Consider the following 22,930-nt stretch of genomic DNA (forward strand, 5'->3'; position numbering starts at 1 on the left):
ACACAGTGATGAAAGCCACTCCCTTTATGGCAGCATGAGATGGCCATAAATGGTTGTTGACTCTATATGCATCAAGTATTCAAGATAACTGAAAGTCTAATAAGAATTGAAATAACGTATAAGATGTTGCAATAGTGGTATTGCCCACTATTCAAAGAATCATTTTCAGCCATTCATTGTGTAGATGCCCCATTGATCCCATAATAGTCTTTCTAGTCACATACTACTAATTATAGGTATTTGTCAAGAAAATCACAAATACAAAACAGCAATATTTATGCATTTCTATCAAAATGAACAACTATTAATACACAAAACCAAAATTCTAAGACTTTTTTGGGTGCTGCATAATATAGCCTGTGTTCCACTTTGATAGGCATCTTTTGAAAAAAGACAACACACACAGAGGAACTAACTCATTGCTAAATACCACTTTCTGATATTTGGATCATGCTAATGGTTTTCCTACAAAAAGAAAAACACAATGTTCCATAGCCATTTTCACTTATCTGTTATATTTTAAAGAATTTTTTGTGTGTTTAATCAATGTGAGTATAAACACTCCCCTTTATTTAAACTGATTCATCATATCATCCTATGTGTTTATTTGCCCCAGTTTAAAAGCTATGCTAAGGAATGAAAATTGCTTTATTGATTGTCATAGCAATTTGTCAAGCAAGCTATTAGAATATTGAAATGAAGTGAAGTGGCTCAGTCATGTCTGACTCTTTGCGACCCCATGGACTGTAGCCTACCAGGCTTCTCCGTCCATGGGATTCTCCAGGCAAGAATACTGGAGTGGGTTACCATTTCCTTCTCCAGGGGATCTTCCCGACCCAGGGATCGAACCTGGGTCTCCCGCATTGGAGGCAGACACTTTAACCTCTGAGCCACCAGGGAAGCCCTAGCCATTCATTGAAGGCTTGTTCTAGTTTAGTAAATTGAAACCAGTTGACATACAAAATTTTACCTACATTATAATCACCACTAAGCCAATTTTACCCTAACTGTTCATCAAAATGTTACAGATTTCAGCAAACCATTTCTGTTCCCAACAAAGGAGTAGCAGAGACCAGATTTACACCTGAATCAAACAAAAACACAGGCAAAAATATATGCAGCAATGTTTTTCAAGACAGTAGACATCAGACAAAGAAGGACAGAGGAACAGGAAGCAAAGCAATCTTTTCAATTGCCCCAACTCACTGCCTTGGGAGCATTTCCAGGCCATAGTACAAGGGGAAGGAACTCAGGAATAAGCCAGTGGATGCTCTGAAGTGAGGAAACCAGGGCCGAGGGTCAGAGAGAATCAATGTAGCTGGAGTTTGCAAAACAAATCAGAGTGGAGAGAGCTGCATACAGGGCAAACTCCAAAGAATCCTACGGAGTGTTCAGCAGAGTATGAATCATCCCATTTATGTGAAGAAACTGAGGCTGGAGAAAGAAGTACCTTACCAGTCTCGAGGAAAATGTTCTTGTCACTCACAGGACCAGGAAGAGTGACTATTCCCACCTGTCAGGTTGAAACACCACATAGTTCATGGAGCATTAGGTAGATAATACTCTGAAGTGTCTTGTCTCAGGGCTGGGGAATTATTAGCACCAGATTAAATGCTACTCTGGTCCCACCTAACAAACTTTGAAAGCAAGATCCAAAAATACCAAAGTTTTCAAATAATTCAATCATGTGTGTGTATGCTAAGTCACTTCAATTGTGTCTGACTCTTTTAGACCCTATGGATTAAAGCGCTCCAGGCTCCTCTGTCCATGAGGATTCTCCAGGCAAGAATACTGGAGTGGATTGCCATTTCCTTCTCCAGAGGATCTTCCTGACCCAGGGATCAAACCTGTGTCTCTTATGTTTCATGTAATGGCAGGCAGGGTCTTTATCACTAGCACCACCTGGAAATAATATCTGATGACAAATCTCAAGTTTATGTGAAATCAAATAATTCAGCACCGTTAGTGTTAAAATTTACACTAGCCATCCAAATAAAGTCATCAGGCATATAAAAAAATGAAAGTGCAACCCATAAAATTAAACTGATTCAGAACTGACAAACATGTTAGAATTGTCCAACACTGCTGTAGGTTGAATTCCATACCTTGAAATTCAAACACCTCGTACCTGTGAATGTGACTTCATGTGGAAATAGAATCTTTGCAGTTAAATTGAAGTTAGAGTGGATTAGGGTAGACCATAATCTAATGACTGGTGTCCTCACAGGAAAAGAGAAATTTGGACACAGAAACACACAGGACATCTTGTGATGACAGAGGGAAATTGGAGTGATGAAAGTCAAGAGATACCAAGGATTATTGGCAACCATCACGAGCTGAAAGAGGCAATGAAGGATCCTGCCCTAGAGCCTTCAAAGAGGGAATACCCCTGCCAACACCTTGACTTTAGACTTCAAGCCTCCAGAACTGGAAGTGAATTAATTTTTGTTGTTTTAAGCCTCCAAGTTCATAGTGCTTTTGTTTCAGCAGCCCCAGGAAACTAATTCAGACATCAAAGCAGTTACTGGGTTTCAGATGTTCAGAAAGTTACACAGACACAGGGGAAAAAAAAAAACAAAAACATTAAATCCCAAACTGAACTTCTAGATATGAAAACTTTACTGATATGAAAAATACACTGGCAAGATTAGTGGCAGATTAACTCTTTCAGAAAAAGAGAAAAAGAATAACAATTTGAGAAGTCCCTGGTGGTCCAGTGGCTAAGACACCACACTCCCAAAGCAGAGGGCCCAGGTTCAGTTCCTGGTCAGGGAACTAGGCCCCATATGACACAACTAAGAGCTCTCATGCCGTAACTAAGACCCTGTATAGACAAATACAGAAATAAAAATAAATATTTTTAAAAGAATACTGAGTTTGAAAACATAGCAAAAGAAACTGTCTAAATAAAAACAATAGAAAAAGTTTTGATTTGAAAAGCATTAATGAGCTCTTTGTGGCACTTCAGCTTAATATAAGTGCAATAATTGGAATCTCCAAAAAAATATAGAGAGATAAGGGGATAGAGAAAGTATATGAAGAAATAATGCCTGAAATTTTTTCAGATTAAAAAATATATATAAAATGCACAAATCCAAGACTTGAAAAACACTGCAAAGAAATATGAAGAAAAATGCATCAAGAAACATGATAATCAAATGACTCTCAACCAGTGATAACAAAAGTCTTAAAGGCATCTTAATGGAAAAAAAAATATGTTGCAAAAGAAGAAAATTATGACAGAAGATTTTCCCTTGGAAATATTGCAAGCAAGAAGACAATGAAGCAATATTTCTTAAGTACTGAGATGAAAAAATACTGTCATTCTATAATCCTATACCAAGAAATGATATCCTTTAAAAATGAAAGCAATATTAGCACTTCTCAGACACTCAAAAGCTGGAATAATTTATAACCAGCAGATCTGCACTGCAATAAATGTTAAAGTCTTTCTAGCAAAAGCAAAGTGACATCAGTGGAAAATATGGGTCTATATACACTTAGGGATGAAGAAGACCAGAAAGGATAACTAAATGAGTCTTTTCCCATGACTTAAATTTCTTTGAAAGATAATTGGTTATGTTAACAAAGATAATAACAATGTACTGTAGAGTTTACAGCTTATGCATAGGTAAAATCTATGGCAACAGAAGCATAAAGGCCAGGAAAGGAGAATACTGGAGTGAGTGTTGTTGTTCAGTCATTCTTTTGTGTGTGCAGTGCTATCCAATCATCTCATTCTTTGTCGTCCCCTGCTCCACCTGCCTTCAATCTTTCCCAGCTTCAGGGGCTTTTCTAATGGGTCAGCTCTTAGCATCCAGCAGCCAAAGTATTGGAGCTTCAGCATCAGTCCTTCCAATGAATATTCAGGACTGATTTCCTTCGTGTTGACTGGTTTGATCTCTTTGCAGTCCAAGGGACTCTCAAGAATCTTCTCCAGCACTACAGTTTGAAAGCATCAATGTGGCACTCAGCCTTCTTTATGGTCCAATTCTCACATCCATACATGACTACTGAAAAACCATAGCTTTGACTATACGGACCTTCGTCGGCAAAGTAATGTCTCTGCTTTTAAATATGCTGTCTAGTTTATCACAGCATTTCTTCCAAGGAGCAAGTATCTTTTAATTTCATGGCTGCAGTCACCATCTGCAGTGATTTTGGAGCCCAAGAAAATAAAATCTGTCACTGTTTCCATTGTTTCCCCATCTATTTGCCATGAAGTGATGGGACCAGATGCCATAATCCATGGACTGTCCACCAGGCTCCTCTGTCCATGGAATTCTCTTGACGAGAATACTGGAGTGGGTAGCCATTCTCTTCTCCTGGGTATGGGTATCTTCCTGACCCAGGAATCAAACCTGGGTCTCCCGCATTGCAGGCTGATTCTTTGCCATCTGAGCCACCAGGGAAGCCCTAATACTATTGTAGGGTTTTTAAACCCTATTTAAAGTAGCATAATATCAATTACAGGTAGACTCTGATAACTTAAAGAGGTACACTCTAAGCCCTAAAGCAACTATAATAATCAAGCAAAGAGTTATAGCTAAAAGTCAACAAAGAAGATAAAATGGAATAATAAAAACTCCTGAATTACACAGTGAGGGAAGAGGAGGGTGGGACAAATAGAGTAACTTTGACACATGTACATTACCATATGTAAAATAGGTCGGCAGTGGAAATTTGCTCTGTGAAGCAGGCTTTCCCCGTGGATCAGCTGGTAAAAAATTTGCCTGCAATGCAGGAGACCATGGTTCAATTCCTGGGTGGGAAGATCCCCTGGAGAAGGGACAGGCTACCCACTCCAGAATTCTTGGCCTCCCCTGGTGGCTCAGATGGTAAAGAATCTGTCTGCAATGTGGGAGACCTGGGTTCAATCCCTGGGTTGGGAAGATCCCCTGGAAGAGGGCACAGCAACCCACTCCAGTATTCTGTCCTGGAGAATTCCATGGAAAGAGGAGCCTAGTGGGCTACAGTCCATAGGGTCACAGAGTCGGACTTGAATGAGCAACTCAGCACAGCACCACAGCAGGGAGCTCAAAGCCAGAGCTCTGTGACTACCTAGAGGGCTGGGAAGGGGTGGGAGGTGGGAAAGAGGCTCAAGAGAGAAGGCACATACGTATGCCTATGGCTGATTCATGTTGATGGAACAGAAACCAACACAGTATTGTAAAGTCATTATCCTCCAATTAAAAATAAATCAAATTTAAAAAAATACTGAATTAATCCAAAGAGGTAAAAGAAAAGGAAAAAGGGATCAAAGAACAGATGGGGAAAATAGAAAGCAAGAAACAAGGTTACAGACTTAAACCTAATATCAATAATGATATGAAAGGTACATAATCTGTGGGATGGGAAGTGGATCATTGGCTTCCCCAGGGTTCCATCCCTGGGTTGGGAAGATCCCCTGAAGAAGGGAATGCTACCCACTCCAGTATTCTGGCCTGGAGAATCCCATGGAAATGTAAATGACCTCCAATGACCCACTTCTCACCGCACCCCACCCCTCTAGGTAGTCAGAGCCTGGTCTGAGCTCCCTGCAGTGTTGTGCTGAGTCACTCAGTGGGACCCTGGATTCCAGCCTGTCAGTCTCCTTCATTCATGGGGTTCTGCAGGCAAGAACACTGGAGTGGGTTGCCATTTCCTCCTCCAGGGAAATGATCTATACCATCCAAATAAAAGGCAAAGATTGAAAGCAAAACCCAACTCTGCTCTTTATAAGAAATGTGCTTTATATATAAGGATGCAAAGAGGTTGAAGTAAAAGTATAGAAAAAGAATAACATGGTAACACTAAACAAAAGAAAGTTAGATCAGCTCTATCAGTAACAAGAAAGAAAGAGAAAAAGCTATCACAAGGGATTAAAAAGTGCATTTAATAATGATAAAGGCATCAATTCACCTAGAAAATAAAAGAGTTCTAAACATTTATATATTTAATAATAGGAATTCAAAATATATTAATCAAATATGAACAGAAATACAACAGAAAAAAAGACAAATCCCTAATTGCAGTTAAAAAAATTTTACTACCCATGTCTCAATAATTTTCTTTTGTTTTTTTTTTTTTCATTTATTTTTATTAGTTGGAGGCTAATTACTTCACAACATTGCAGTGGGTTTTGTCATACACTGACATGAATCAGCCATGGAGTTACATGTATTCCCCATCCTGATCCCCCCTCCCACCTCCCTCTCCACCCGATTCCTCTGGGTCTTCCCAGTGCACCAGGCCCGAGCACTTGTCTCATGCATCCCACCTGGGCTGGTGATCTGTTTCACTATAGATAATATACATGCTGTTCTCTCAGAATATCCCACCCTCACCTTCTCCCACAGAGTCCAAAATTCTGTTCTGTACATCTGTGTCTCTTTTTCTGTTTTGCATATAGGGTTATCATTACCATCTTTCTAAATTCTGTATATATGTGTTAGTATGCTGTAATGATCTTTATCTTTCTGGCTTACTTCACTCTGTATAATGGGCTCCAGTTTCATCCATCTCATTAGAATTGATTCAAATGAATTCTTTTTAACAGCTGAGTAATATTCCATGGTGTATATGTACCACAGCTTCCTTATCCATTCGTCTGCTGATGGGCATCTAGGTTGCTTCCATGTCCTGGCTATTATAAACAGTGCTGCAATGAACACTGGGGTGCATGTGTCTCTTTCAGATCTGCTTTCCTCAGTGTGTATGCCCAGAAGTGGGATTGCTGGGTCATATGGCAGTTCTATTTCCAGCTTTTTAAGGAATCTCCACACTGTTCTCCATAGTGGCTGTACTAGTTTGCATTCCCACCAACAGTGTAAGAGGGTTCCCTTTTCTCCACACACTCTCCAGCAGTTATTGCTTGTAGACTTTTGGATAGCAGCCATCCTGTCTGGCGTGTAATGGTACCTCATTGTGGTTTTGATTTGCATTTCTCTGATAATGAGTGATGTTGAGCATCTTTTCATGTGTTTGTTAGCCATCTGTATGTCTTCTTTGGAGAAATGTCTGTTTAGATCTTTGGCCCATTTTTTGATTGGGTCATTTATTTTTCTGGAGTTGAGCTGGAGGAGTTGCTTGTATAGTTTTGAGATTAATCCTTTGTCTGTTGCTTCGTTTGCTATTATTTTCTCCCAATCTGAGGGCTGTCTTTTCACCTTGCTTATAGTTTCCTTTGTTGTGCAAAAGCTTTTAAGTTTCATTAGGTCCCATTTGTTTATTTTTGCTTTTATTTCCAACATTCTGGGAGGTGGGTCATACAGGATCCTGCTGTGATTCATGTCGGAGAGTGTTTTGCCTATGTTCTCCTCTAGGAGTTTTATAGTTTCTGGTCTTACATTTAGATCTTTATTCCATTTTGAGTTTATTTTTGTGTATGGTGTTAGAAAGTGTTCTAGTTTCATTCTTTTACAAGTGGTTGACCAGTTTTCCCAGCACCACTTGTTAAAGAGGTTGTCTTTTTTCCATTGTATATTTTTGCCTCCTTTGTCAAAGATAAGGTGTCCATAGGTTCGTGGATTTATCTCTGGGCTTTCTATTCTGTTCCATTGATCTATATTTCTGTCTTTGTGCCAGTACCATACTGTCTTGATGACTGTGGCTTTGTAGTATAGTCTTAAGTCAGGCAGGTTGATTCCTCCGGTTCCATTCTTCTTCCTCAAGATTACTTTGGCTATTCGAGGTTTTTTTGTATTTCCATACAAATTGTGAAATTATTTTTTCTAGTTCTGTGAAAAATACCGTTGGTAGCTTGATAGGGATTGCATTCAATCTATAGATTGCTTTGGGTAGTATAGCCATTTTGACAATATTGATTCTTCCAATCCATGAACACAGTATGTTTCTCCATCTGTTTGTGTCCTCTTTGATTTCTTTCATCAGTGTTTTATAGTTTTCTATGTATAGGTCTTTTGCTTCTTTAGGTAGATGTACTCCTAAGTATTTTATTCTTTTTGTTGCAATGGTGAATGGTATTGTTTCCTTAATTTCTCTTTCTGTTTACTCATTGTTAGTGTATAGGAATGCAAGGGATTTCTGTGTGTTAATTTTATATCCTGCAACTTTACTATATTCATTGATTAGCTCTAGTAATTTTCTGGTAGAGTCTTTAGGGTTTTCTATGTAGAGGATCATGTCATCTGCAAACAGAGAGAGTTTCACTTCTTCTTTTCCTATCTGGATTCCTTTTATTTCTTTTTCTGCTCTGATTGCTGTGGCCAACACTTTCAAAACTATGTTGAATAGTAGTGGTGAGAGTGGGCACCCTTGTCTTGTTCCTGATTTTAGGGGAAATGCTTTCAGTTTTTCACCATTGAGGGTAATGCTTGCTGTGGGTTTGTCATATATAGCTTTTATTATGTTGAGGTATGTTCCTTCTATTCCTGCTTTCTGGAGAGTTTTAATAATAAATGGATGTTGAATTTTGTCAAAGGCTTTTTCTGCATCTATTGAGATAATCATATGGTTTTTATCTTTCAATTTGTTAATGTGGTGTATTACATTGATTGATTTGCAGATATTAAAGAATCCTTGCATTCCTGGGATAAAGCCCACTTGGTCATGCTGTATGATTTTTCTAATATGTTGTTGGATTCTGTTTGCTAGAATTTTGTTAAGGAATTTTGCATCTATGTTCATCAGTGATATTGGCCTGTAGTTTTCTTTTTTTGTGGCATCTTTGTCTGGTTTTGGAATTAGGGTGATGGTGGCCTCATAGAATGAGTTTGGAAGTTTACCTTCTTCTGCAATTTTCTGGAAGAGTTTGAGTAAGATAGGTGTTAGCTCTTCTCTAAATTTTTGGTAGAATTCCGCTGTGAAGCCATCAGGTCCTGGGCTTTTGTTTGCTGGAAGATTTCTGATTACAGTTTCAATTTCCTTGCTTGTGATGGCTCTGTTAAGATCTTCTATTTCTTCCTGGTTCAGTTTTGGAAAGTTATACTTTTCTAAGAATTTGTCCATTTCATCCAAGTTGTCCATTTTATTGGCATAGAGCTGCTGGTAGTAGTCTCTTATGATCCTTTGTATTTCAGTGTTGTCTGTTGTGATCTCTCCATTTTCATTTCTAATTTTGTTAATTTGGTTCTTCTCCCTTTGTTTCTTAATGAGTCTTGCTAATGGTTTGTCAATTTTGTTTATTTTTTCAAAAAACCGGCTTCTAGCTTTGTTGATTTTTGCTATGGTCTCTTTAGTTTCTTTTGCATTTATTTCTGCCCTAATTTTTAAGATTTCTTTCCTTCCACTAACCCTGGGGTTCTTCATTTCTTCCTTCTATAGTTGCTTTAGGTGTAGAGTTAGGTTATTTATTTGGCTTTTTTCTTTTTTCTTGATGTAAGCCTGTAATGCTATGAACCTTCCCCTTAGCACTGCTTTTACAGTGTCCCACAGGTTTTGGGTAATTGTGTTTTCATTTTCTTTCATTTCTATGTATATTTTGATTTCTTTTTTGATTTCTTCTATGATTTGTTGATTATTCAGAAGCGTGTTATTTAGCCTCCATACGTTTGAATTTTTAACAATTTTTTTCCTGTAATTGAGATCTAGTCTTACTGCACTGTGGTCAGAAAAGATGACTGGAATGATTTCAATTTTTTTGAATTTACCAAGACCAGATTTATGGCCCAGGATGTGATCTATTCTGGAGAAGGTTCCGTGTGCACTTGAGAAAAAGGTGAAGTTGATTGTTTTGGGGTGAAATGTCCTATAGATATCAATTAGGTCTAGGTGGTCCATTGTGTCATTTAAGGTTTGTGTTTCCTTGTTAATTTTCTGTTTAGTTGATCTATCCATAGTTGTGAGCGGGGTATTAAAGTTTCCCACTATTATTGTGTTACAATTAATTCCCTCTTTCATACTTGTTAGCATTTGCCGTACATATCGCGGTGCTCCTATGTTGGGTGCATATATATTTATAATTGTTATATCCTCTTCTTGGATTGATCCTTTGATCATTATGTAGTGTCCATCTTTGTCTCTTTTCACAGCCTTTATTTGAAAGTCTATTTTATCTGATATGACTACTGCGACTCCTGCTTTCTTTTGGTCTCCGTTTGCGTGGAATATCTTTTTCCAGCCCTTCACTTTTAGTCTGTATATGTCTCTTGTTTTGAGGTGGGTCTCTTGTAGACAGCATATATAGGGGTCTTGTTTTTGTATCCATTCAGCCAGTCTTTGTCTTATGGTTGGGGCATTCAACCCATTTACATTTAAGGTAATTATTGATAGGTGTGGCCCTGTTGCCATTTACTTTGTTGTTTTGGGTTCACGTTTATACAACCTTTCTGCATTTCCTGTCTAGAGAAGATCCTTTAGCATTTTTGGAGAGCTGGTTTGGTGGTGCTGAATTCTCTCAGCTTTTGCTTGTCTGTAAAGCTTTTGAATTCTCCTTCATATCTGAATGAGATCCTTGCTGGGTACAGTAATCTAGGTTGTAGGTTATTCTCTTTCATTACCTTAAGTATGTCCTGCCATTCCCTTCTGGCCTGGAGGGTTTCTATTGATAGATCAGCTGTTATCCTTATGGGAATCCCTTTGTGTGTTATTTGTTGTTTCTCCCTTGCTGCTTTTAATATTTGTTCTTTGTGTTTGATCTTTGTTAATTTGATTAATATGTGTCTTGGGGTGTTTCGCCTTGGGTTTATCCTGTTTGGGACTCTCTGGGTTTCTTGGACTTGGGTGGCTATTTCCTTCCCCATTTTAGGGAAGTTTTCAGCTATTATCTCCTCGAGTATTTTCTCATGGCCTTTCTTTTTGTCTTCTTCTTCTGGGACTCCTATGATTTGAATGTTGGGGCGTTTCACATTGTCCCAGAGGTCCCTGAGGTTGTCCTCATTTCTTTTGATTCTTTTTTCTTTTTTCCTCTCTGCTTCATTTATTTCCACCATTTTATCTTCTACCTCACTTATCCTATCTTCTGTCTCTGATATTCTGCTCATTGTTCCCTCCAGAGTGTTTTTGATCTCATTTATTGCATTATTCATTTTTAATTGACTCTTTTTTATTTCTTCTAGGTCCTTGTTAAACATTTCTTGCATCTTCTCAATCTTTGTCTCCAGGCTATTTATCTGTAACTCCATTTTGTTTTCAAGATTTTGGATCATTTTTATTATCATTATTCTAAATTCTTTTTCAGGTAGATTCCATATTTCCTCCTCTTTTGTTTGACTTAGTGGGCATTTTTCATGTTCCTTTACCTGTTGGGTATTTTTCTGCCTTTTCATCTTGTTTAGATTGCTGTGTCTGGAGTGGGCTTTCTGTATTCTGGAGGTCTGTGGTTCCTTTTTATTGTGTAGGTTTTACCCAGTGGGTGGGGTTGGACGATTGGCTTGTCAAGGTTTCCTGGTTAGGGAAGCTTGTGTCAGTGTTCTGGTGTGTGGAACTTGATTTCTTCTCTCTGGAGTGCAATGGAATGCCCAGTAATGAGTTTTGAGATGTGTCTATGTGTCAGGTGTGACCTTGGGCAGCCTGTATGTTGATGTTCAGGGCTATGTTCCTGCGTTGCTGGAGAATTTGCGTGGTATGTCTTGCTCAAAAACTTATTGGCTCTTGGGTGGTGGTTGGTTTCAGTGTAGGTATGGAGGCTTTTGGACGGTCTCTTATCACTTAAAGTTCCATGTAGTCAGGAGTTTTCTGGTGTTCCCAGGTTTTGGGCTTAAGTCTCCTGCCTCTGGATTTCAGTTTTATTCTTCCAGTAGTCTCAAGACTTCTCCAACTATACAGCACTGATAATAAAACTTCTAGGTTAATGGCGAAAAATTCTCCCCTGTGAGGGACACCCAGAGAGGTTCACAGAGTTACATGAAGAAGAGGAGAGGGAGGAGGGAGATAGAGGTGAGCAGGAGGAGAAAAAGGGGGACTCAAGAGGAGAGAGACAGATCTACACAGTTGTCTGTTCCCAGAGTGTTCTCCGTAGCCCAGACACCCACAGGGATTCACAGAATTGGATTGGGAAGAGAAGGGGAAAGGAGGAAATAGAGGTGTTCTGAGGTAGAAAATGGAGAGTCAAGATTGGGAGAGAGTAATCAATGCACTCCTGAATAAAAATGGGAACTGAATATTGGATTCTTAAATGTCCACAATTTATATCATATACTGAAAAACAAAGATTAAAAATCTAGAGTAGAGGTTAGACTCTTAAAAATACTATATTAAAAACAAAAACCAAAACACACCAAAAAATTTTATAAATATATATGAAGTTCAGTTTAAAAATAGGGCTTCTCTTTTTTTTTTTTTTGGTAAGGTTATAGTGTAATGAAAATGAAAATTAAGGAGTAGTAGAGGAGTAATAGAGGACTTTAAAAGGAAATAAGAGAAAAAGAAAAATAGAAAATAGAAGAGAAAAAGGGAAAAAAAGAAGAAAAAACACAAGAAAAATTTTTTTTCCTAATTAAAAAAATCGTAAAAATCTATGAAAATGAAAGTTAAGGAGTAATGGGGGAGTAATAGGGAATTTTAAAAGAAAATAAAAGAGAAAAAATTAAAAAGAAAAAAAATTTTTTTAACTTAAAAAAAAAAAGTAAAAATATATCTAGGAATTTCTCTGGAGCTGTTGCAGTCAGTGTGGGTTCGGTTCAGTTTCAGATAGCTCCTCGTTCCAGCTTACACTTCTCAATATCTACAGGCCCCTTCCGGTGTAGTCGGTGTTACCTTCAGGGATTTTAATCTGTTGCACTGGTCCCTTCTGAAGCGGTTCCCTTTGTTTACTTGGCTATGTTTGCCAGTCTCTTCAGTGCCTGACTCTTATTCAGGTTGCTGGTTCCATCGCGCTGCGGGGAGGGGCTGGCGCTGCTTTCCCCTCTACGCTGCTCAGGCTCCCGGCTGTTCTATATGGAGCGTGCCCTGCGCTGCGTGCGGTTCCAGCCCTCGGGTGTTCCACAAAAGCGCGGAACAAAAAGCTGCACCTGCTTTTTGTGCCTTCCCCGTCAGAGCGGCTCAGGCAGCCAGGAGCTTGCCAGGTGCACTCTCCCCAGGTGCGGCCCACCTTCTCCCCTCCGCGGTCCCAGCCTCAGTTTCCGCCCGCGCCAGTCGGGTGCAGGTGCGTGCACCTTCTCCCCTCCGCTTCCCCAGCCCCAGTCCCCGCCCACACCCTGTGTCTTGCCCTCCCGGCGGATGTCAACCATCCAGAATCTCAGGAGGTCTTTGATTAGAAACTGGAGGCCTGTTTGCAGTGCGGTAGGGGCTGCGGTCCTTGGAGCCGCGCCTGCCCCTTTCCCCTCCCCCCTGCCTCCAGTCTCTGGCGGGGCTGGGCCCGGCAGCCTGTGAGCTCTTCTCCGGACTTGCTCGGTCCCTTTGTTCTGCGAACGGCCGGCAGTGTGTTCGGGCCGGGTTAATTTTCTCTCTCTCTTTTGCAGTCCCACAGTTTAAGTTGGTAACTCACAAAAGCTCCCTCCGATTGTCCTCAGGGCACTCAGGCCCAGTCCTTACCCTGAGCAATGCCGCCCGCCCCTCTCCGTTCCGCCCCCACTTGCTGGTGGCGGATGCGGGCATCTGGGGTACTTTTCTGCTGGGAGTTGCTTTTAGGCATGTAATCTGTGTCAGGTTGCCCTCCAAGATTCAAAAACATCCCCCAGACCCGCCCGTGAGAGGGTTTCCTGGTATTTGGAAACTTCCTCTATTAAGACTCCCTTCCCGGGACGGGTCTCCATCCGTAGCTCTTTTGTCTCTCTTTTTATCTTTTATATTTTGTCCTACCTCCTTTCGAAGACAATGGGTTGCTTTTCTGGGCGCCTGATGACCTCAGCTAGTGATCAGAAGTTGTTTTGTGAAGTTTGCTCTGCGTTCAGTTATTCTTTTGATGAATTTGTAGGACAGAAAGTGGCCTCCCCATCCTATTCCTCCACCGTCTTGGCTCCTCCTCCCATGTCTCAATAATTGACATAACAAGTAAACAGGAAAATCACCAAAACCAATGCTGTCAACAACTTGACGTACTGACATTTGTAAAACTCATTCAGAATATATGTTTTCTTCAAATGCACACTGAACATTTATCAAAATATACCTTACTCTGAGTCTCACTAAATTTAAAAGCTTTCAAGTCATATAACCTATGTTCTCTCTCTACAATGGAATAAATTTAGAAACAGAACAATATGTGGAAAATACCTAAATATTTGGAAACTAAATAACACCTTTCTAAATGACTCAGAAATCAAAGAAGAAACAAACAAAAAATTAGGAAGTATTGGGTCAGGAAGATCCCCTGAAGAAGGAAATGACAACCCACTCCAGTATTCTTGCCTGGGAAATCCCACGGAGAGGGGCCTGGTGGGCTACAATCCATGGGGTCACAAAGACTCAGACACGACTGAGCACAATGACAACAAAGAAAGTATTTTAAGCTGAATGAAAATAAAATTACAAGAGATCAAGACTTATGAGATGTCTCTAAAGCAGTACTTACAGAGAAAATCTACAGAACGGTAAACATGATTTTTTTTAAGATCTCAAATCAGTGACCCCAGCCTTCATCTTAAGAAACTAAGAAGAGCAAATTAAACCCAAAAGATGCAAAAGAAAAGAGTTAATAAAGATCTGAGCGTATATCAAAGAATAGAATATAGTGAAAAAATAGAGAACCTATGAAACAAAAATTTGCTTCTTTGAGAATATTTATAAAATTGATAAACCTCTAGACGTAATTGTCAAGAAAGAGAAAAGACACTGGATATCAGTATCTGGTATGAGAGTGCTGATATTAGACCTGATTATACAAATATGTAGAGGATAACAGAATATTATGAACACATTTATGACAATAAATTCAAAAATTTAGATAAAATGGACAAGTCCATCGTAAGACATAAACTGCTAAAGCTACTGCAGGAAGAATTAAATAATCTGAATAGCCCTACATCTAGTTTTAGAAATTTAATTTGTGGTTAAAAAGCTTCCAACAGGTGAATCTCAATCTCCAGATAGCTTCACTGGTGAATTCTACCACATAATTAAGAAAGAAGTAATATTGATTCTACACAAACTCATGCAAATTTGAAGAGGAGGGAATATTTTCAAACTCATCCCATCATGGCAAAATTATCCTTATACCAAAACTAAACAAAAACATTATAAAGAAAGAAAATAACAGACTATTATCACTGGTTAACATCTATGCAAAACTCATAACCAAATTTTAGAAAATTTAATCAGAATATAAGTAAACTTGATACCTCAAGATAAGTGGGGTTCTTCCCTGGAATGCAAGGTGAGTTTAACATTCAAAAATCAATCTCTATGATTCACCATATTAACAAACTAAAAAAAGAAAAATGTGACTCATCTAAACAGATGCAGAAAAAGCATTTGGTAAAATCTAATATCAATTCTTGATTTTAAAAAAACTCTTCCAAGAAAAGGAGAAATAGAAGGACACTTTCTCAACTTGATAAAAAGCATCTACAGAAACCACATAGATGACATCATATTTCATGATGAAAGAATGATCTCTCCCACATGATTAGGAACAAGATGATATCTGCCCTTATTCTTTCCACTAAAAATTGTACTGGAGTTTTTAGCCTGTGCAGTCAGATAAGAAAAAGAAATAAGAAGAATCCAGCTTTGAAAAAAGTAGACCGTCTATTTGCAGACCACACAATTCATCTATGTAGATAATTGGATGGAATCTATGAAACAGTTTCTAGAACTAATAAATGAATTTAGCAATATTGCAGCCAAGCTACCAAGTTACCAGATAACTGCAGCCCTTGCTGTTATTTTGTTTGCAACCTCACAGGAGACCTTAAACCAGAGCATCCAGTTAGGCCACTCCCAAATTGCCCCACAGAAACTCTGAGACAGTAAATGTTGTTATAAGCCAATACATTTTAGGGCTATTGATTATGCTGCAACAGATTACTAATATAGGCATTGCTTGTGATGGTCAAGCGGGATTTAGTAAAGGCAGAGGAACCAGAGATCAAATTGGCAACATCTATTGGATCACTGAAAAAGCAAGAGAGTTCCAGAAAAATATCTACTTCCGTTTCATTGACTATGATAAAGCCTTTGACTGTGTGGATCACAAAAACTGTGGAAAATTCTTCAAGAGATGGGACTACCAGACTACCTGACCTGCCTCCTGAGAAATCTGTATGTAGGTCAAGAAACAACAGTTAGAACTGGACATGGAACTGGTTCCAAACTGGGAAAGGAGTAGGTCAAGGCTGTATACTGTCACCTTGCTTCTTCAACTTATATGCAGAGGGTGTGTGTATGTGTGTGTGTGTGTGTGTGTGTGTGTGTGTGTGTGTAAGTCACTCAGTCCAACTCTTTGTGTCTGACTCTTTGCGACCCCACAGACTGTAGCCCACCAGGCTTCTCTGTCAACAGAATTCTCCAGGCAAGAATACTGGAGTGGACTGCCATTCCCTTCTCCAGAGAAACTTCCAAACCCAGAGATCAAACCCTGGTCTCCTGCATCACAGGCAGATTCTTTACCACTTGAGCTATAGGGAAGTCTTACATACAGAGTACATCATGCAAAATGCTGGGCTAGATGAAGCACAAGCTGGAATCAAGATTGCCAGAAGAAATATCATTAACCTCAGATATGCAGATGACACCACCCTTATGGCAGAAAGCAAAGAAGAACTAAAGAGCCTCTTGATGAAAGTGAAAGAGGAGAGGGAAAATTTGGCTTAAAGCTCAACATTCAGAAAACTAAGATCATGGCATCCCATCCCATCATTTCATGGCAAATAGATGGGGAAACAATGGAAACAGTGAGAAATTAGTTTTTTGGCTCCAAAATCACTGCAGATGGTGACTGAAGCCATGAAATTAAAAGATGCTTGCTCCATGGAAGAAAAGTTATGACCAACCTAGACACCATATTGAAAAGCAGAAACATTACTTTGCCAAAAAGGTCCATCTAGTCAAAGCTATGATTTTTCCAGTAGTCATGTTTGGATGTGAGAGCTGGACTATAAAGAAAGCTGAGTGCTGAAAAATTGATGCTTTTGAACTGTGGTGTTGGAGAAGACACTTGAGAGTCCCTTGGACTGCAAGGAGATCCAACCAGTACATCCTAAAGGAAATCAACACTGAATATTCAAAGGAAGGACTGATGCTGAAGCTGAAACTCCAATACTTTGGCCACCTGATACAAAGAACTGACTCACTGGAAAAGACCCTGATGCTGGGAAAGATTTAAGGCAGGAGGAGAAGGTGATGACAGAGGATGAGATGGGTGGATCACATCACTGACTCGATGGACATGACTCTGAGTAAGCTCCGGGAGCTGGTGATGGACAGGGAGGCTTGATGTGCTGCAGTTCATGGGGTCTCAAAGAGTCAGACAGGCCTGAGCAACTGAACTGACTCTTCATTCATTTAGTATTATTATTTCCTAACTCTGTGCTAGGCATTGTTCCTGATGTTAAGGATACAGTGGCCTAAAAAAAAAAAATCAGCAAAGTTCCTGCTTTCACGGAGCTTGCGTTTGGATGATGATGGGAGAGCAGCAAAAGACAGGAATGAATGAGTAAACTAGTCAGTAACAGTAGCCAGAGATAAGTGCTTTGGTAGATAATATGATGGGAGGATCATTACTTGAGACAGGACTTTCAGGGGAAAGGAGGTGATATTTAAACCAAGACAGAAGATCTGAGGACAGATTGCTCCAGGCATAGAGTTCAACAATAACAAAGGACTAGAGGTGATAAAAGGCTTGTCTCATTCCAGGTCCAGCAAAGTGATAAAAGGGCCAGCTCTTGAAAAACAGGGAAAACAAAGACCAGCAAACTTGGCTTCGAGGTCAAACCCTGCCCAAGGCCCGTTGCCATATAGCCTACAAGCTAGGAAAGACTCTCACCTTTTTAGAGGGTTCTATAAAAAGGAAGAAGGAGGAGAAGACGTGGCAAAGATCCAACGTGGCTCACAAAGTCTAAAACATCTACTAGATGGTTCTTTACAGTATGAAAAGGCAAAAAGATAGGACACGGAAAGATAAACTCCCCAGGTCAGTAGGTGCCCAGCATGCTACTGGAGATCAGTGGAGAAATAACTCCAGAAAGAATGAAGGGATGGAGCCAAAGCAAAAACAACACCCAGTTGTGGATGGGACTGGTAATGGTAGTAAAGTCCAATGCTGCAAAGAACAATACTACATAGGAACCTTGAATGTTAGGTCCATAAATCAAGGCAAATTGGAAGTGGTCAAACAAGTGATCACAAGAGTGAACATTGACATTTTAGGAATCAGTGAACTAAAATGGACTGGAATGGGTGAATTTAACTTAGATGACCATTATATCTACTACTGTGGGCAAGAATCCCTTAGAAGAAGTGGAGTAGCCATCACAGTCAACAAAAGAGTCCGAAATGCAGTACTTGGATGCAATCTCAAAAATGACAGAATGATCTCTGTTCATTTCCAAGGCAAACCATTCAATATCACTGTAATCCAAGTCTGTGCCCTGACCAGTAATGCTGAAGAAGCTGAAGTTAAACGGTTCTCTGAAGACCTACAAGACCTTCTAGAACTAACACCCCAAAAAGATGTCCTTTTCATTATAGGGGACTGGAATGCAAAAGTAGGAAGTCAAGAGATACCTGCACGAACAGGCAAATTTGGCCTTGGAGTACAGAATGAAGCAGGGCAAAGGCTATTAGAGTTTTGCCAAGGGAACGCACTGGTCTTAGTAAACACCCTCTTCCAACAACACAAGAGAAGACTCTACATGTGGACATCACCAGATGGTCAACACTGAAATCAGACTGATTATATTCTTTGAAGCCAAAGATGGAGAAGCTCTATACAGTCAGCAAAAACAAGACCGGGAGCTGACTGTGGCTCAGATCGTGAACTCCTTACTGCAAAACTCAGACTTAAATTGAGGAAAGTAGGGAAAACCACTAGATCATTCAGGTATGACCTAATCAAATCCCTTACAATATACAGTGGAGATGACAAATAGATTCAAGGGATTATATCTGATAGACAGAGTGCCTGAAGAACTATGGATAGAGATTCATGTCATTGTACAGAAGGCAGTGATCAAGATATTCCCCAAGAAAAAACAGTGCACAAAGGCAAAATGGTGGTCTGAGGAAGCCTTACAACTAGCTGAGAAAGAAGAGAAGCAAAAGGCAAAAGAGAGAAAGATAGACCCATCTGAATGCGTTCCTAAGAATAGCAAATAGAGATAAGAAAGCCTTCCTCAGTGATCAATACAAGGAAATAGAGGAAAACACTAGACTGGGAAACACTAGAGATCTCGTCAAGAAAATTAGAAATACCAAGGGAACATTTCATGCAAAGATGGGCACAATAAAGGACAGAAATGGTATGGACCTAACAGAAGCAGAAGTTATTAAGAAGAGGTGCCAAGAATACACAGAAGAACTATATAGAAAAGATCTTCATGACCTAGATAATCACGATGGTGTGAACACTTACCTAGAGCCAGACATCCTGGAATGTGAAGTCAAGTGGGCCTTAGGAAGCATCACTACGAACAAAGCTAGTGGAGGTGATGGAATTCCAGGTGAGCCATTTCAAATCCTAAAAGGTGATGCTGTGAAAGTGCTGCACTCAGTATGCCAGCAAATTTGGACAATGCAGCAGTGGCCAGAGGACTAGAAAAGGTCAGCTTTCATGCCATTCCCAAGAAAGGCAATGCCAAAGAATGTTCAAACTATTGCACAATTTCACTCATCTCACACACTTCAAAGTAATGCTTAAAATCCTTCAAGCCAGGCTTCAATAGTACGTGGACCAAGAACTTTCAGATGTTCAAACTGGATTTAGAAAAAGCAGAGGAACCAGAGATCAAATTGCCAACATCCATTGGATCATTGAAAAAGCAAGAGAATTCCAGAAAAATATCTACTTCTGCTTTATAGATGATGCTAAAGCCTTTGACTGTGTGGATCACAACAAACTATGGAAAATTCTTCAAGAGATGGGAATACCAGACCACCTGACCTGCCTCCTGAGAAATCTTTATGCAGGTTACAAAGCAATAGTTAGAACCAGATGTGCAACAATGGACTGGTTCCAAATTGGGAAAGGAGTACATCAAAGCTATAATATTGTCACCCTGCTTATTTAACTGACAGCAGATTACATCATGCAAAATGCTGGGCTGGATGAAGCGCAAGCTGGAATCAAGAGAAATATCATTAACCTCAGATATGCAGATGACACCACCTTTATGACAGAAAGAGAAGAAGAACTAAAGAGCCTCTTGATGAAAGTGAAAGAGGAGGCTTAAAACTCAACATTCAGAAAACTAAGATCATGGCATCCAGTCCTATCTTTTCATGGCAAATAGATGGGGAAACAATGGAAACAGTGAGAGACTAGTTTTTTGGCTCCAAAATTACTGCAGATGGTGACTGCAGCCATGAAATTAAAAGATGCTTTCTCCTTGGAAGAAAAGCTATGACCAACCTAAACAGCATATTAAAAAGCAGAGACATTACTGTGACAAAAAGGTCCATCTAGTCAAAGCTATGATTTTTCCAGTAGTCATTTATGGATGTGAGAGGTGGACTATAAAGAAAGAATTTAAACTCAAAGATTTAGAATTTAAATCTAATTTTCTTAAAAATTTTTAAATTTCTTCTTTTGATTGTGGAATAATATTTCATCATACGGAAGTATTAATATCACTTATTGTTTATACATTACCTAGTGGAAGGACATTTGGTTGGTTTCCAGTTTGGGCGGAATATGAATAAAATCATTACAAAAGTTAAAATGCATATATTCAAACTGAACAGTTTGGTGAATTTTAGAAAATGTATGCATCCACCTATGTCCAGTCAAGATATAGAAAATTTCTATAACCCCCGTAAGTTCTCTCCTGTCTTTTCCTAATCTCCCCTAACCCTAGTTCTGATTTCCTTCACAATAGCGTCTCCTCAACCCCAGAAGTTCACATAAGTGGAAGCATGTAGTACCTAAGATGATATTCCTTTTACCTCAAGAAGAATTAGTAAGCAACAGAAAAGCTTTTAAGAGAGAAACAGGCACAATCCGATTTCTATTTTGAATTATCTTGCTGGTTACTGCGTGAAGAAAGATAAATAGACAACAGTGTGCCCACTGAGTCTTCTTTCTCTTCCCGTCTTCTGGGGGGATCCATGGGGTCGATAATGTTCCTGGGCAGATCGCAATTTATCAGGTGGGACTCAACTCCATCATCACAGCACTGGATTCCGATTTCTGTTTAAGCCACCGGCACTGATGCTGAAGCAGAAACTCCAATACTCTGGCCACCTGATGCGAAGTACTGACTCACTGGAAAAGACCCTCATGCTGGGAAAGATTGAAGGCGGGAGGAAAAGGGGACGACAAAGGATGAGACACTTCCTCCTTGGAAGAAAAATTATGATCAAGCTAGATAGCATATTAAAAAGCAGAGACATTACTTTGCCAACAAAGGTCCGTCTAGTCAAAGCTATGGTTTTTCCAGTAGTCATGTTTGGATGTGAGAGCTGGACTATAAAGAAAGATGAGTGCCAAAGAATTGATGCTTTTGACCTGTGATGCTGGAGAAGACTCTTGAGAGTCCCTTGGACTGCAAGGAGATCCGTCCAGTCCATCCTAAAGGAGATCAGTCCTGAATATTCATTGGACGGACTGATCCTGAAGCCAAAACTGCAATACTTTGGACACCTGATGTGAAGGATTAATTTACTGGAGAAGACCCTGATGCTGGGAAAGATTGAAGGCGGGAGGAGAAGTGGACGACAGAGGATGAGATGGTTGGATGGCATAACCAACTCGATGGACATGAGTTTGAGCAAGCTCTGGGAGATGGTGATGGACAGGGAGGCCTGGTGTGATGCAATCCACGGGGTCGCAGAGTGGGACACGACTGAGCGACTGAACTGAACTGGTTTCCGCCGTCCCCTAGTCTGCCCACCAGGTGGCGCCAGAGTCCAGCGCCTGCCCGGCCGAGCGCCACGCTGAGAGCCGGGGCCGCCAGGCCAGCCCGCGCGGCGATCTGCGCGCGTCTCGCCGCGCGCCCCGCGGGACCCGCGAGGATCCTGCGCGAGAGGTGCGCCCCGGCCGCATCGTGGGCTGGCCGGCCACGCGTGCCCGCCTCGGACCCTCTGGCAGAGGCGCCCTGGGCCAGGGAGAGCTGAAGTTCTGTGGGACCCGGTCCTCCCCGGGAGGACAGTCCGTTCCCCCGGAACTTTGTCCGGATAAAGAGGGTGCGTGCGCGTGGATCCCGAGAGGCAGTTCCCTGGGGACCGAGCCCCGCACGGGAAAATGGGGTGGCCCGTTGGGTTTCGAGACCAGCAAAGGAGGGCCAGTCCAAACCAGGGTTTTTGGAGGAAAGCGAGGCGAGGAGCGCGTGGGGGCAGGTTGGAGGGCAGAGGGAGCAGGGAACAGACGAGGCTGGGGGCGCGGGGAGCGAAGCCCGGGAGCTGGTTTGAGCGCAAGGTTGCCAGGGCGACGGAGCCCTTAAGAGCCTCTTCGGTGCCCTCTCCAGCCTCCGGCTTGGCGCTGAAGTCACAGCCCCATCGAGCCCTCCTCCCTCCCGCCCCGCGCCGTCTCTCCCGGCCCGAGGAGCCCGAGGCGCAGAGGGATGAGAGGGAGGCGATCGCGGAGCACGCAGAGGTAGCCTGGAGCCCCAAGGACGATGCGGCCGACGCCCCTCCTGCCTCTGGCGCTGCTTCTGGTCCTGCCCAGCAGCCTCGGGGGGCAGAGGTGTCCGTCTCCGCCCTGCGAATGCCGCCAGGAGGACGACTTCAGAGTCACCTGCAAGGAGATTCAGCGCATCCCTAGCTTACCCCCCAGCACGCAGACCCTGTGAGTACCTGGGAGGAGAGGGGGGACCCAGGGTCCCAGGCAGCAGGGGAAGAAGGCTGGAAGTGCATAAAAAGAGCTTGAGAACAGGCCAGAGGGCGTGTGTGTGTGTGTGTGTGTGTGTGTGTGTGTGTGTGTAGTGGGTAAACACTCCATCTGCCAAACGGGATTGGG

At 41.1% G+C, this 22,930-nt stretch overlaps 2 protein-coding genes across 5 annotated transcripts in view; one reads left to right on the plus strand and one right to left on the minus strand.

Annotated features, from left to right (window-relative positions):
• CEP128 (centrosomal protein 128) overlaps positions 1-22,930 on the minus strand; it is a 484,062-nt gene that overhangs the window by 451,947 nt on the left and 9,185 nt on the right. The window lies entirely within an intron of this gene.
• Positions 22,069-22,930, plus strand: part of TSHR (thyroid stimulating hormone receptor) — a 162,719-nt gene continuing 161,857 nt past the window's right edge. The window contains exons 1-2 of the mRNA XM_070469729.1: positions 22,069-22,158; positions 22,440-22,759. Of these exons, the coding sequence (XP_070325830.1) occupies positions 22,590-22,759 (170 nt within the window). The 5' untranslated portion in view covers positions 22,069-22,158; positions 22,440-22,589. The remainder of the gene's footprint in view (positions 22,159-22,439; positions 22,760-22,930) is intronic.

The sequence above is a fragment of the Odocoileus virginianus genome, chromosome 6 (genome assembly GCF_023699985.2).
Source record: "Odocoileus virginianus isolate 20LAN1187 ecotype Illinois chromosome 6, Ovbor_1.2, whole genome shotgun sequence".
Lineage (NCBI taxonomy): Eukaryota > Metazoa > Chordata > Mammalia > Artiodactyla > Cervidae > Odocoileus > Odocoileus virginianus.